This window comes from Pyxicephalus adspersus, chromosome 7 (genome assembly GCF_032062135.1).
Source record: "Pyxicephalus adspersus chromosome 7, UCB_Pads_2.0, whole genome shotgun sequence".
Classification (NCBI taxonomy): domain Eukaryota; kingdom Metazoa; phylum Chordata; class Amphibia; order Anura; family Pyxicephalidae; genus Pyxicephalus; species Pyxicephalus adspersus.
The window spans coordinates 63,565,480-63,581,909 of NC_092864.1; the positions used below are offsets into that span (position 1 = coordinate 63,565,480).

The 16,430-nt window shown below is 40.1% G+C and overlaps 1 protein-coding gene across 1 annotated transcript in view; it reads right to left on the reverse strand.

Moving 5' to 3' along the window:
• Positions 1-15,754, reverse strand: part of BMPR2 (bone morphogenetic protein receptor type 2) — a 63,533-nt gene extending 47,779 nt beyond the window's left edge. Inside the window, exons 1-3 of the mRNA XM_072419136.1 lie at positions 15,656-15,754; positions 13,206-13,422; positions 11,693-11,872 (exon numbers count right to left, since the gene is read on the reverse strand). Of these exons, the coding sequence (XP_072275237.1) occupies positions 11,693-11,872; positions 13,206-13,422; positions 15,656-15,754 (496 nt within the window). The remainder of the gene's footprint in view (positions 1-11,692; positions 11,873-13,205; positions 13,423-15,655) is intronic.
• Positions 15,755-16,430: the final 676 nt, after the last annotated feature.

The following is a 16,430-nucleotide window of genomic DNA, read 5'->3' on the forward strand; positions in this document are numbered from 1 at the left end:
AGCAACAATGGCTGCCCCCAAGTATAAAATTACAGCAAAGCACATGGTAAGCTCTTCGGGCAGGGTCCTCTCCTCCTCCTATACTAAAGCACTCCAAGACTGGAGAAGATGGACTATCATGGGTGAACCTGAGTGATCCAGCAAACATGGAAAGGATTTCCTAAAAATCATTTGCTATTAGTTAGCAGATGTTTTCAATCCTGGACCAGATCTTTTCTACTGGATCACCCAAGTTCTCCTAAAATAATCTAGCTACCACCTCCTAGATTGTAAACTCTTCAAGTAGGGTCCTATCCTCCTCTTATATTAAAGCACTCCAAGACTGGAGAAGATGGACTATCATGGGTGAACCTGAGTGATCCAGCAAACAGGGAATGATTTTCTTTAAAATAACTTGCTAATAGCAGATGTTTTCAATCCTGGACCTGATCTATTCCATGTTAACTGGATCACCCAGCTTCTCCAATGACAATCTTTCCCCCACCTCCTAGATTGTAAGCTCTTCTGGGCAGGGTCTTCTCCTCCTCCTGTGTCACTGTCTGTATCTGTCTGTCATTTGCAACCCCTATTTAATGTACAGCACTGCATAATATGTTGGCGCTACATAAATCCTGTTTAATAATAATAATGTGGTCCTTATTGTTGGTGAAAACAAACAACATATTACTGGCAGTAAAGAGAATTACATTTGCAATACAAAAGGAGGACATTTTTTTTAGATTTTTAAAAACTGTTTGGTCCTTATTTTTACAAGGTTATCGTCTAAAAACCAAAGCACCCATATAGTTAAAAACAAGAAAAAAGTAATCAGAACTATGACAACTGCAAAGTTATAAAAAAAAATGTCTGGTGTATCAGCATTGTGTTAATTGTTAACTAAGTCCGCTTTTTTAAACTAACAGTGGAAACTATTTAGGAAAAGGGTTAATCAATTTAATTTCTCTCCTGACGTGTTATAGACAAGGCACAGAGGAAGCAGACATCCTGCCTCCAGGCTGGGCCATATCCAGGCTCCAGTGTTCATAAACATCCCAGGCTCCAATGATACACCCCACACACTCCTATCCCCCCCACCATTACTACCACCCCCTCTTTCACCACTTTAATCTGCACTCAGGAAACAGCTTGCTGTGTTCACAGACCCTAGACTCTGAGACAGCCCACCACAAACAAGAGGATATACTGTATACACTTCAAATAAAAAGCTAAACGTTCCGAAACTGTGTACTCTTTAGTTGTAATAGTTTCTAAGAGGCCACACGACCTGCAAAATTATTATTCTCTACCCTAGCTAGAGTAAAATTTAAAATAAGTCAAAGCTGTTCCCAGACAAGGGAACATTTTTGAAATCATAGGGATATATTCTTTATTATATGTTGCACAAACTTCCTGGTATACTGTGCTCCGAGTTGTCAGCTTTATTCTACAGCAAATAAATTGAGGATTTTTCAAACCTACGTAACAGAACTCTAGCCAAGAATATAAAAATTAACAAGCTTTTATAGGATACAATACACATAATTGTTGCAATATTTACCTTTAAATGTTTTGCACTTTAAAAAAGTGCAACCAGGCAGTGCAGATTGTCCCAATGCCACTTCTGCAATAAGCATTCATACCTGCCTGATAGCTCGCTTGAGGTCATCTATTGTTAGGCTACGTACACACGTGCAATGGTTTTCACAGACAATCGGCTCAGGGACGATATCGGATGACAATCTAGCGCGTGTAGAGCGATTTTTGTCCATCGTCCAAACGACCATCCTGGCAGATCCATGGACGATCTACAATGAATGATTGTAGCGGAAGTAAAGGGGAGATAGCGCAGCGGGGTGTTGGTCCGTCGTTCTCCCTCCTTCCCACTCATTCATGCATCGTGCAGTCATTAGTCCTTGGAAAGAATGTTGAAAAATCAGCATGTAAAGCTGCATACACACTTCAGATTTTTCTCGCCCGATAATCGGCATCAGCCAGATATCGGGCGAGAATCTGGCGTGTGTACAGTCGGCGTCGTTCATCGTCCGTGGATCCGTCCTGGCGGATCCACGAACGATGAACGACGAGCGATCCTAATGAAAGGGAAGGGGGAGAGCGTGCAGCAGGGTGCCGCTCCGTCGTTCTCCCCCTCCCCTCTCCATAGAGCATGAACCGTGCTGTATGTAAAGCACCGTTCATGCATCGTGTAGTCCTTTGTCGTTGGAAAGGATCGTGAAAGATCCTTTCCAACGACAAAAATTGCAAGTGTGTACGCAGCTTAAGTCTTACTGTTCTTATGGCCTTTGTAAATATAGTACAAGGATTCCATACTGAGTTGTGTCACAGATCCATCAAAGCTAATGTATAGTTACATTATTATTATTACTAAACAGGATTTAACATATTACGCAGCGCTGTACATTAAATAGGTTATATTACATTCATATAATGGGCTACAGCAATGTGTCATACTGTTCCAGTTTGGAATAATAAATATGAAATTCATTATTGTAAGCTCTTTGGGGCAGGGTCCTATCCTCCTCCTGTGTCACTGTCTGTATCTGTCTGTCATTTGCAACCCCTAATTCAAGTATGTCCAAAGTTCGGATTGGGGGGCAAATTGAGGCCTTCAGGTGTTCAGATTACCACCGGCCCGCAGCCTCTGTCATCACACGGAATCCCCTACGTCAGGGATCTTGCCTAATGCCGGCCAGCAACCTGGGGCCAGGGGGCGTTACTACCGGAGCCTCCCCCTCGCAGTTGCTCCCCTATTTACTGCGGTCGGCGTTGATACTTCTGCCGCCACGGTAAATAGGAAAGCTCCCTGAAGCAATGCATACGGAAAAGAGGGATTTCACTTCAGGGGGTGTTCCATGGTGGTAGGTGGAGTCATTAGGGCGGGTCTGGCCTAGTGTGCTCCTGCCCCCCCCCTAAATGGCCTAGTGGCCATAAAACTCCCCTGCCCTACATAAATATAGTGGGCGTGTGCTGTGTGGGACCCTCAAGGACCACACAAGAATGTGCTCTGCAACGAGCCCGCACTGACACCGGACTCTGTGCACAGGGAATCCCTCACCTCACCCTGGTGGGTGTGTGCTGTGTGGGACCCGCGCAGACCACACCCACACTAACCCTGGTTTCACCTCACCAAATCTGGCCCTCTTTGCAAAAAGTTTGGACACCCCTGCCCTATTTATTTTACAGTGCTGCGTAATATGTTGGGGCTATATAAACCCTGTTTAATAATAATAATAATAATAATCACAAATCTAGCAACATTTCTGCAGCAAGAGCACTTTCAAGTTATCCAGCAACATATTTCTGTATGGATAAAATGTTCATATGGTAAAATGGCCATAGAATATCAAATAAATACATAACACAACAGGTTACATTTTTTTTTTGTTTGCAGTTTGTGTAGCACAAAACTAAATATTCAAGCTGATTTTGCCCCGATTCAAGCATCACCTCCAATATTCTAGTAAAAATTAAGCTATATGAGGCCTCCTCAAGGCATTTCTGATAATTATAGGAACTTGTTTTCAAAGAGACTTCAGCCCATCTTCTCAAGTGTGCATGACCACCCTAAAAGATGCAGGGAATGTAAAAATATTTATAGTGGATAGAAAATGCAAACCTCATAAAGCATGTGGTTTTCATTATCTAGGCAAGGGCCCAAGTGAGAACATCAGGGAGTGATTAAAACAGAGAAGTCCAGAGACTGCATCAATTAGTGCCCCAAAAGGGAGGACAAAAAAAAAAGACAAATAGGGGTATCAGATAAAGACTGGACTAAACAAGAAGAGGCAAAATATTTACCAAATACCGGTAATGTTTCAATGTCACTCATAATATTAGAGCAACTGGTCTTAAAGAGACACAAGCACTTTCATTAGACACTCATTGTGTGTTAAAATGACTCTAGGTACAGTTGGTGATTTGTTTACAACCCAAATATAATCCTAAATATGCTTAGATTATAAATATACATAAAATATTTTGCTAATATAAAAAAAATGTAGATATAATATATACCTCACTGCCTATTGCTTACATGTTGGGCCTAATTTAATAAAGCTGTTCAAGGCTGGAGAAGATACACCTTCACTGGTGAAGCTGGGCGATCCAGCAAACCTGGAATAGAGTTCCTAAAAGTCATTAGCAAGTTTTAGCAAATGTTTTCAAACCTGGATCAGATCCAATCCAGGTTTGCTAAATCACCCAGCTTCACCAATGAAAGTGCATCCTCTCCAGCCTTGGATAGCTTTAGTAAATCAGGCGGTTGTGCTAAGTTTTTAGTGTTTGTGGACACCATTGGAAACATCTCTTTTTTGTAGGGCTGTGTGACTCCAGTCATTCAGGGCTACAAAAGGTCAAGATTTTCATATAAACAGAGCATGTAGTGACTCTTTGTTAATCACACCTTACTAAATTTACTGTTTTTGGTTAGGGAAATACCAAAAATGTGTTTAAACCTTTCCCACAAGGACTGGAGTTAGACAGCCAACTATCTACGTATAATATGTAATATATGTTACATGTATATGTGGTATTACTTTGTTCAATGACTGATAAAGGTTCAATGAGAGGCTTTTAAATACATATTTCTCATTGTTAGGACCAGACTTGGATTTCACAATACCTTGTGCAAAATTAGACCAATGCCCACTTACTTAGGTCCCAACAACCCTCAGTAGTATATGCAGCTCAGGCTAAAGGGAGGCCCTGGATCAAGAATAGTAAAAGCCTAGTAAATAACAGATTCCGGGGTCAGAAGTATGTAACGTAGAATGGCAGAGGGTAATGTAGGCCGGCACAGGTCAGGTATTATTAACTGATGGTAAATATAGCTCTGAGGTCAGGTGTATGTAACACATATAGAGCATACAGAGTGATCTGCATCTTTCCATGGCACCTCATGCAAGAAACTCACTCAGACTTTCAAAGAAAAATATCCAGAGGTCTACTTCCTTTTCAGGTAAACAGAAGTTACTTTCCTAATGGATCATATGACTCTGTATACAAACTTATCGGGTTCTTCAGCTTCAACAGATACACTTTTGACAAATCCAACAAGACAGAGGTACTCTATCAAAAGCAATTAAGTCAGGGGTGTCCAATTTTTTTGCAGAGGGCCAGATTTGGTGAGGTGAAAATGTGTGGGGGCCTGCGCAGGTCCCGCACAGCACACGCCCACCAGGATGATGTGAGGGATTCCCTGTGCACGGAGTCCGGTGTCAGTGTGTGGGCGTGGTCAGTGCGAGTCCCGCACAGCACCCGCCCACTATAATGACGTAGGGGATTCTCTGTGGACACATGGGGACTCCCGTCCTGACGATTATGCCCACCAAGTAGCGGGCCGTTAGTTGCAAGGTGGTTGATCAACTAGCTTTTTGTATGCATGTAATTTTTACTATGGTCAACAGTGCTGGCGGGCCGCATAATATTGATTTTATGACAGCGGCTGTGGCCCAGTGGAAATCTGAACTAGGGCTGCAGTTGGCCCCCGGGCCAGACTTTGGACATGCCTGAATTAAGTAATACAGTGGGCCTTATACCTGGTCTCTGTAAATGACTTCAGGATAACTCATTGCGTAGCACTACAGAAACATCGCCATTCCCCAGGCACAGACATTTCAAGCAAACTTCCATATACATGGGGTTTCCTCCAGAACAGAAGAATAAGGTATCATAGTCCTCATCTGCACACAATTTCCTTCATGAAATCATTATCACTGCTGCCCTGGAGGACCTAAACTTCAAGTCTAGAAAGAAAATATCTCATGCATTAAAGGGGAAACTTCAATCGTTTTTACAATTAAAGGGCTACGGCACTTAAAGAAGAACTCACTTTTTCATTGGCTAAACCTTTACAGATGTATCTACCCTACTCCCCAGCTATCTAAAATCTTCCATATTCTGCCAAAAATTGTCATGATTTAGGAAAATCTGGACCTCAGTTTCTAAAGAACACCAGATATTAGAGAACTATGGCACCAGTACGTTCTCTAACTGGCCTAAAAGAAGCATTCATGAATATCAACCTGAAGACACAATTGACTTGTATATTTATGCTTTGGGTCAGACTCAGGGGGCATTAAAGCCAAGGTATCAGAATACCAGATAACTAGTAGTTTTAAATCATATTTTTAATAACACATTTCTTTTCTGCCTCAGGCTAAATACACACGTTGGATTTTAGCCATCAAAGGCAAACGTTCATATTCGCCTCTGGCGATTGTACAGTTATCCCCTGACATTGCTCAGTACTTCATTCTGTCATATCACTGAATGTACAACAACTAAAAACTGCTGCTGTTTCTTTTGGGGGGAGAATGCAGCAACCTTCCTCATGCTCATCCTCCTCCTCCATAGAAAAAACAATTTCTGTGCAGAGCTTGCTCGCTCCTACTATCATGGGAAATGAATATTTCCAGTGCCAATGATCTAGCATTTGTATGTAACTTTATTCTGCAAAGCCCCAAAATGAACTGTCTTCCAAAGCTCAGATCATCTATACAATTAGGACATCCTCTAACATGATGATTTCTCCATCTAGATAGCTTTGGGCAGCAGGAGAAAGCACCTCTAATTGTTTTTTAATTACTCTCCATGTGTACCTCTTAGGCTACGTACGCAGGTCAGATGATTCTTATCCGATAATTAGACAAGAATCTGGCGTGTGTACAGAGTATGTTGTCTGTCATTCCATCGTCCGTCCTGGTGGATCCATGGATGAAGAACGATTGTGATGAAAGTGAAGGGGAGAGGGCACAGCGGGGTTCCACTCCATCATTCGCCTCCCCATAGAACAGAACGGCGCTCGTTCGTGCATTGTGCTGGATCGTAAAAGATCCTTTTCTAGCGACAATTATTGCACGTGTGTAAGTGTGTACCCAGCCCTAAACTAAGGCTAGCTATGGACAATAAATAATTAACAGCACAATAAATACCAAAAGTATTTTTCATGGCATAATCTCACTTTATGTGTTACAGGTCCCAGAATCAAAAATTCCACACATGATTACTATAATACATACAGCAAATGTGCACTGGTGCAACACACAGATAGGACAACAGAGGGAACATAATAAAAAAGTGACAGCCCTTACAAAGTATCTTAGTAGATAATAATTTTATCAGAATATTTATGTTTATGCACTGAACAGACAACCTTGGTGCCAAGGTAATGAAACCATAACAATTCTCTGGAAAAACAAAGCCACTAAGGACAACTGATACTTCCCATGAGATCCGGCAGCCAAGTGGGTATCTGTAGAAGCATTTGGGAAAGTTTATGAAAAGAGCTTTTTATATGGCAGACTTTTCCATCTGCCATCTCATGGTGAGGCCAAGACAACTACCTTACATTATATAGAGTGACACCGACAAAACCAAGGTCTGTATGTGTATAAAAGACAAAATACAGGTAGTCCCTGGGTTAAGGACATCCAACATATTGGAACTAATAGAACGGGCTTCCCCGCTCCTTTGTGTGCAGGACAGAGGCTTGTGGGGAGGGGTGGTTTGCATGACTTGCAGAAGAAATCCTTTGCTATTTTGCAAGCTCTTGTAACTCTTTAATGACCAAGACAAACTCTGCAGTTGTTTCTATTTGCATTTTAAAGCACAGCTTGCTGCAGAAGTTAATGAATGTCTAGGCTGCATAAAGTTTTGTTTTTGCTTTGTTTGTGATTAACTCACAGTGAGGATTTTGTACAGTAACTGACACCATTCTGCCTTATAATATGTTGAGACAAACATCTGTCCTAATTGCATTTATTAAAATAATATACCTGTTCCGACTTAAATACAAATTCAACTTAAGAACAATTTACAGTTCCTTTCTCGTATGTAACTCGGGGGCTACCTGTATTGTGACACCTGGAAAAAGCCTGGGACATACAAGCACAATTCAACTATTTTGCAATGGGCCCAATTAACAAAAAATAGTGATTTAGGTTTAATTTATTATTTTCCTTAACAGTCAAATTATCACATTAGGTTGTTTTATTGACCTCAAGCTACCATTGCAACTATCGCCTACAGTATTCTTTGTGGTATTATGATCTAACAATCGTTGCAAGCAATGATTGTTGAACATGTGTACCGCGCTTGAATGTCAATTCACAAAGATTTTGTATGCATTCTCTGCGGATCTGTGGCATTAAAGGTAGGGTGTTTTTTTGGTTTTGAGTTTAGTTACGCTTTAAGTGGGGTTGGGGAAGAGTTTGCTAACCCCTGAGATACTTTTTCTATCTCAAGATCCTATCAGACAAACCTGCAAGCAGCAGACACTGATAAACATGAGATTATCTACAGGCTGGAGTCAATGGCTGGCTCAGCAGACTTCTCATCTCATTACTTTACCTTTAAACTATTTAAAAAGAAAGCTTTCTTCCCTGGGTGGGGTGACCTTTACATTTTGGGTGGTCAATGGGTTAACTATGATACATCTGTTTTCATCCTACTAAAAACACTGTAATCTAGTACCCATAGTGTGCAAAATGATGAGTGTATCAAGGTTACACCGCCCCTTATGGAATGTTAAACTATTCATTTACTGCTATGCAATCACTTACATAGAAGAGTGGTGAGTTTTACAGCTAAATGTTTTTGCATGTTTAGCTATTTAAAACGGGTGTGTGTATGTTGGGGTTTTTTTGGGCCACCGGAACCCTGGATCGTTGCAAGACAGCACACTTGGTTTTGACATTTTCATGTGGCCTGGCACTGCTCACACAGTGGGGTCTGATAAAGTCAGCCTCCAAGCAACTTGAGTAGGGAACATAGCCCGGGAGTTCACAGGGAGGTCACAAGAAGACCAGGTATAGGGATTACAAAACGTGAGCAATGATCTGCATGATTCAGAGCCTTCCAACTGAAAAGATCAAATTTAGTTTTTCTATTCAAACGTTTTATATTTGGTGATTCATTTAGTATTACTAAAACTGGAAATGGTTCACTCAAACCCAGAAGTACTTTATGGACAACTATAACGGTGGGTCAGTTGGAATTGTGGCTTTGTGTGAAAACATAAAATTTTCTCTTATCAATTTCATATAATCAGAAATGACGTGTGGAGTACACTTAATTTACACCATATGCTTAACTCTAGAACTCTATTATTCATGTGGAACATGTCAAATTAGGTAAATATGCACATATTTTATGTGAATGGTAGGTTGTCTGGCATTATATTCTCCTCCAGGTCTAGCACATCAATTTTATTGGTCCTATAAGATAAAAATATGAGCACACCATATAGAGTGGTATTCTGTCCAGGTCATAAAAGCTACTAACATGCCAAAATGGTAGATGCTCCGGATGCCTGCTATATCCCAAAATGTTATTATTATGTTAAATCTATCCACAATTAGCATTACAAAGATGCCACAACAGAGCTCTGCATAGCCATGCATTTTGAGCACACTGTGTCGCACCTTCATAGACTCCATTTGTATTATCTTTGATGGCAAAATTGAAGTTAAAGCGTACCTAAACTCAGAAATTTCACTTTACATATAAGGGTAGACACAACACTTTTATGTAAAGTAAAATTTGTTTTTTTTTTTTATTTTTTTAAAAGGGAGCAGCACGGCCCCCTAATAAGCACAAAGCCTTCCGGGATACCTACGTCACGGACCCTGGGAGGCTCTTGGGTGCTCCTTCTGCGCATGCCCGACCATCTCAGGCATGTGCAGAAGGAGCCTTTTCGTTAGAAGAGAAAAATTTGATCTCGGGTATGTGCAGTGAGATCGGCAATTTTTTTTCTTCCTATGTCACCCAATCTCGCACCTGAGCGTAGCGTGACGTAGGATAAAGAACCAGGAAGAATAGGTGAAGATGGCGGTGGACGGATGCTGGGAAGACGCGGGACCAGATGCAAGACACCCCCGGATGGATCAGACAGCCCTGTGGGATTGAAGGTAAGTGTATTTTTTCTTTTTGACGTTTTCAGTATAGTTCCTCTTTAATGTGCCAAAAATGTAGTCTACAGAATTTTTTTTTTATTTCAAAAGACCTGTAAAGTCCCTGGGCAAACAGCTATATTAAGAAAAATGCATCACACTATAGAAGAGTTTCTCCTTAGCAATGTAATCCTGTTTGCTTAAAGCTTTATCAAATTAAGCCACAAAAATGTGGAATGTCAACTCCAAGGCTGATATTCTCATTTGGTTGCTGATGTCATAAACCAAAGTGCTGACAAAGTTCAGGCCTTCCTCCTTTAATGTGTGTATTGCCTTAGGGTATTATAGACAGAGTTTAGCATAAAGGTGTCTGATGTGTTAATCACTCATATCATGATATGCTACTTAGCCTGCTAGTTACTGTGCCTCTTAGGCCGCGTACACACATGCAATAATTGTCGTTGGAAAAGATCTTTCACGATCCTTTCCAACAACAAATGACTGCATGATGCATGAACGAGCGCTGTACATACAGCACCGTTCTGCTCTATGGAGATGGGAGGGGGAGATTGACAGAGCTGCACCCCGGTCTCTCCCCTTCAATTTATTATTACGATCGTTCTGGTCCAGGGACCTGACAAAACGCTAGACAAAGAGCGCTGTAAACACGCCAGATTGTCGTCCATTATCAGCCCTGAGGCGATTATCGGACGAGAATCATCTGGCGTGTGTATGTAGCCTTATACAATGTAACTGAAGTACCAAAAGATATGTGATAGCACATAACTCAGCACAAGTGATCTATAATAAGTATCTAACATAAATCTAAAGATTGCAGAGAGCAACAACGTGTCTTTGTAACCTTACAAATGTATTAAATAGTAGACTTCTAATCCTGGCTAAAGTATACGTTTTAGCAAAGCTCTTCTTTATTAGAATAATATGGGCACCAATCTGTCTTCACAGTAGCAGCAACATTCACTAATATGTAAAAGTATAATCATTTGCAGAATAATATATTTACAAAGTTGGCTAATGCTATGCTAAATATTGATAACCCTTGCATTTGCACAAAATGCCGATATCTAGCAGGTCCCTCTGGTTCTCATTTGAGACACTTGCCTGAAGCCCAAGCTCAGTAAATCATGTCATTTCTCTGGCAACTCATTTCTCAGATTCTAAGCACTGGCATTAATATCACATTATGTTATAAAGGCAATACAGCATTGCTCACACTGCATTACTTTTGGTACAATGGCAATGCTATGGTTCTTGCAGAATAAAAAAAGGGGATATGGAAACATGGAGTAATAATATGTAAAAATGGGCTGATGAGCCAGAAAACAATTGTCCTCTTCTTTTATCCCTTCTTACCCTGGACGTCTTTAGTGAAGAGATAACATTATAATTACGAAGGGTAGGCTGTATTGTACTACATAGCCAAAAAGATAGCCCCATCATTTAAATGTACATGGTAAAACATAAATTCTGCATATTTCAAAATATGGCACTGCAATAAAAAAAAAAATCTTGAAAATATTTGTCACATATTCTTGAAACTGATCTAAACTCCTTGCTGTGTGGCACAACTACATTTTTATATATCTGTATTGTGTTAAAGTAACAGAATATACCCTTGTGTTGATTAAGGGTGTCAAATTGCTTGAACATTGTATGAATTCACTGATGCTATCAATAAACCAACACACAGTATTTATGCAAAAACTGTAAGATGAAATTTTTAAAGCTTGCTCCACTTTCCCAAATGAAAAGCGATCAATATTGTTTTGTTTTGAAGCACTTACTGTATGGTGTTGCGTCAGTAGGATCTGGAGGTGTGAAATTTTCTGTAAAATTCACGTTGCACATGTCAGCACTGCAGCAACAAAATCGGTATGTTCCATTCTGTATAAGTGGTGGTGTAGTAGTTACCACACATTCTTCATGGTGACAGTCATGTGGGTCACCTATGTATGACCAGCAACCTGAAAATGTAAGACCAACATAGTGAGCTCTACAACACATTTATAAATTTTCAATCACTATTCATTGGCCATTTAAACAGCGGATGGATGAGGCTTAATGATGGGTTGTGTACTTTTACTCAAGATTCATTCTAAAAAAGAAATGTATAACCACAGTCACAGTAGACCATATATTTGAGATGGGAACCAGACACATAAAGGGTCCCAGTGCTACCTAGCTGTATACCAAAATGATTGTGAATATAGTTTAAGTGAATGTATTCTTTTTCTATGTCAGCAGTTAAAATGCTGATGTACTGCATGGAACTTACACAGCCCCAGTAGAAGTAAACAATGCCAAGCAGAGTTTTTCACAATTAGCCTGTGTAGGAGTGTGGTAATGAGTGTTTTTGGGAGATTGGTATTGCATACAAAAGATTTTACATGTTGGAAAATCACAATCCAACTGATTTCTTTTCTGTACAGAAGCTTTCACTGCTTGCATGTAGCACACTTGTCAAGTAAAATAAAATGACAAAGCCTTGTGGCAATGCACACAGCAACTTATCTGAGGACAGGCAGAAGCCTCAATACCCCACTGATCTGTTTGTGCATGGATGCCTTCGGCTAAGTACACACGTGGAATAATTGTCTTTCACGATCCTTTCCAATGACAAATGACTGCACGATGCATGAACAAGTGGTGTACATACATTGCCATTCTGCTCTTTGGGGAGGGTATGGGGAGAATGACAGAGCGGTACCCCCCTGTGCTCTCTCCACTTCACTTTCATTACGATTGTTTCATGTCTATGGTTTCGCTGATCCAATGACAAGCGTTGTACACAGGCCGGTATCTCGTCCGATATCAGCCCTGAGGCGATTATCAGACAAGAATCATCCTCCTGGACACCTGTCGCAGGGTGCATAGGTCGCCTTGCGGTTAATCTGGCTTAGAGTACTTCGTACAGCAATGTGCAGTTAATTTGCAGGGAAAAAGTGATTTTCCTTTTATATGCATTTTCCATCAAAACAGGGTCTGCGGCAGTTAGGCAACATTTGTGTTCGACAAGCACAATACTCCAGGTGTATTCACAATAAATCTGCAGAGAATGTGTGCATAGTATATGGTAGTACTTTATAGACCTGATTAAGGCAAATTAAATAATAAATCAGATGAATTGCTCAATTATAAGCCAAGTTAGTTTAAAATTCATGTGGAGTTGGTTTTAGAGCTGTCCAACAATAGTTACATATGTATTCACTCAAAATACCTTATTTAAACATACATTTTCAGAGAACAGAAACAATTTTGAATATAAATCTAAATACCAAGTTATTGTTTTTTACTTGCCTTGCTTGACAAGATTGATTTCCCCATCTCTTGTTTTTTCCCATAAGCCAAAGCAGGTGCTTCCCTTGGAACACTCCACAGTGCCATTCTCAGGGGATATCTGACTTTCGCTGACTCCCTGGTCCTGCTGGTTGGGATCTTTGTAGGCGCACAAACGTTCTTCATTCTGAGCAGCTGGGGGAAAAAAGAGGCCAAAAAGAAGATTAATCCAAGTGTTCTGTTACCACAACAGCAAATACATAGCTGCCACAATCACTTTGTCTTTAGAATGTCACTATTGGAGTTAATTCAGGCATCCAAAAACAAGTTCAAAATATTTGTATAGTATGACTACAATACAATAACAATACAACCTGTAAGTAAAAAAAAAAAAAATATTGCATTTAAGGCTGAACTCCATGCAAACAGATCAATACAGAATAAATTTCTGTATGTTAGTCGGGTTACCTGGCCAGAGGATTTGTAATGCTGACGTTTCAATCTGGAGATTTACACAGCCCTGCCACATAGCACAGCCAGGTTGTTTTTTATTTTTTTTTTATATTAGGCAATACAGATAGATTTTGCCCTTCGCTCAGCTTGTATCTGGACAAAGAAGGAAAAGCAGCACACTGTGGAGTTTATCTATCTTTCATTCCACTTCTTTCCAGCACGAGTATGGCATGACATCTAGTTAACCATTTGTACTAGTTCTCCTTTCTCAGGCTGAGACCTGCCGTACAGGGGTAGGGGTTTGCAAGATGTTGATACTGGATCATATTCAGGTACTTACTCTGCTTGCATTTAAAAAATGTGATCCATTCTATTGTGTGATACCTCCCCCACCTCCTAGATTGTAAGCTTTTTGGGGCAGGGTCCTCTCCTCTTTCTTTGTCACTGTCTGTATCTGTCATTTGACATCCCTAATTACTATACAGCTCTTCGTAATATGTTGGCACTATATAAATCCTGTTTATTATTATTGATAATAATAATATTAATGATATTTTATGGAACAAAGAGCTGCATTTGTTTCTATCTGCCTGTGGTTGGCTTTAGTTATATGTGCCTAATGTTTTTGTTTTCTGTGTGGTCCATTTTGCTACTAAGCAAGTCATAACTTAGCAGATTCAAACCACAGAAAACATTCTTCTAACAATTATGTAAAGCTTATTAACATATTATGCAAACCACTTATATTTCTGGCACGTATTCCTGAGTTAGGTCTAGAAAGACTTTAAATAAAAGTGAGCAGCAATTAGACACCATGCTGCATGCGTCCAGTCACATGATGACATTTCGCACCCGCTGACAGATGTATGATCCCAGAATACTCAGCTGTTCTTTCCACCATCACAGGCCACTACTGCAGGGATAAAAGCCTATTCAACCTTTATGGTTTTCCTTACCCATGTCCCATTTCAATATTATGTCTGTTTCAGGCCCATGAGGATCCAAAGGGTATTATAGCCCAATGGCTTATTCAATAAACAGGCCATGGAGCAAACTGCAATGTGCAAAAAACAAAGAGCAGTAACCAATAGAAACTAATCCGAATTTATGTTACTGTATTAATTGTACAATCTATCATGAATGCTGCAGCCAGACTCATCCATCCTTCCCTCCGCTCCTCTTCTGCTGCCTCTCTTTGTAGTTCTCTTCATTGGCTTCCATTTCACCTTAGAATCAAATTCAAGCTCCTGTGCTTTGCCTTCAAATCCCTCACAGTTCTTCTCCCACTTACCTTCCCCTAGCCGCTCTCTTCGCTCCTCCAATGTCCTACTAATGACTTCTTCACTCATAACATCATCACACACACGGCTCCAAGACTTTTCCAGAGCTGCCCCACTTTCTGGAATGGTCTTCCTCATCCTATTGAGCTTGTTCCAACTTTATATTAATTTAAATGAGCTCTCAAAACCCATTTTTTCAAACTTGCCCACCCATCTGTCTCTTAAAACCCTCACTACTTACCCACCACTCCATATCTCCCATTCTATTGTGATACTTCCCCCACCTCCTAGATTGTAAGCTCTTCGGGGCAGGGTCCTCTCCTCCTCCTGTGTCACTGTCTGTATCTGTCTGTCATTTGCAACCTATATTTAAAGTACAGCGCTGCGTAATATGTTGGCGCTATATAAATTCTGAATAATAATGATGATGATGACAATAATTAATTCTGATTTTTTTTTACATTGGCTACAGTAATGCATATTGCACTGTACCAAACTGAATTAAATAGGCACTGAAGTAAACTAATTAAGCTAACATATGGCTAGGTTCAGATTTTTTCTGTCTGTCTATTGGAAATGCCAGACATGTTTGTTTTAAACTGATTTTCAGCATTCATTTGCAAATAAACAATTCCAAATCATCAAACCACAAAATTCAGTTTAGAATCAATGTCGGTCCTAAACCTTGTCCTAACCATTAAAGGCTCTGGTCAGAACCGACCCCTAGTTCTAACATACCTGAGGATTGAGGCTACGTACACACGTCAGATGAATCTCGTTCGATAATCGCCCCAGGGCGGATATCAGACGACAATCTGGCGTGTGTACAGCACTCATCATTTATCGTTCATGGATCCGTCTTGGTAAATCCATGAACAAGGAACGATAATAGAGCAGAATTGTGCTGTATGCACAGTGCTCCTTCATTCATCCTTCAGTCTCTTGTCATTAGAAAGGATCGTGTAAGATTCTTTCCAAAGACAATTATTGCACGTGTGTACGCAGCCTTAGCAGCAGCACCAATATATAAAAGCAACAATTGCCATGTATAAGCACTGATATGTTCATCTTCACAGCAGCAAAATCCTTTCTTTTCTCTTGTTCTATCTTTACAAATCCTGTGTTTTCAATGCCAGTTAATGGTAAGGAAACATTCTGATATGTCATTAACCTGAGCTGATAAAGTGGATTTAAAAGTAAAATATTGACTTTTATCCCAAGACATTTTATTGAATATTCAATAGCACTAATGTTGTCTTCCTGCTTTATCCTTTACAGGAATCACACAAGAATATTACAATAGCAAAGCGCTGTTATCTTTCCCAAAAGACCACTTGCTAAACGCACATATACAATATCTTGGATCTGTGTGCCCGCTTACAATATTTACAGCAATGTAAATGATCTAAACATCATTAATGCATCAGATTGATCGGTGAAAATGTGCATGGTGAATTTTGGATTCATTTGAGCATATGCATATAAATGTGTCCAGTTTGCTAAGGAACAGTTT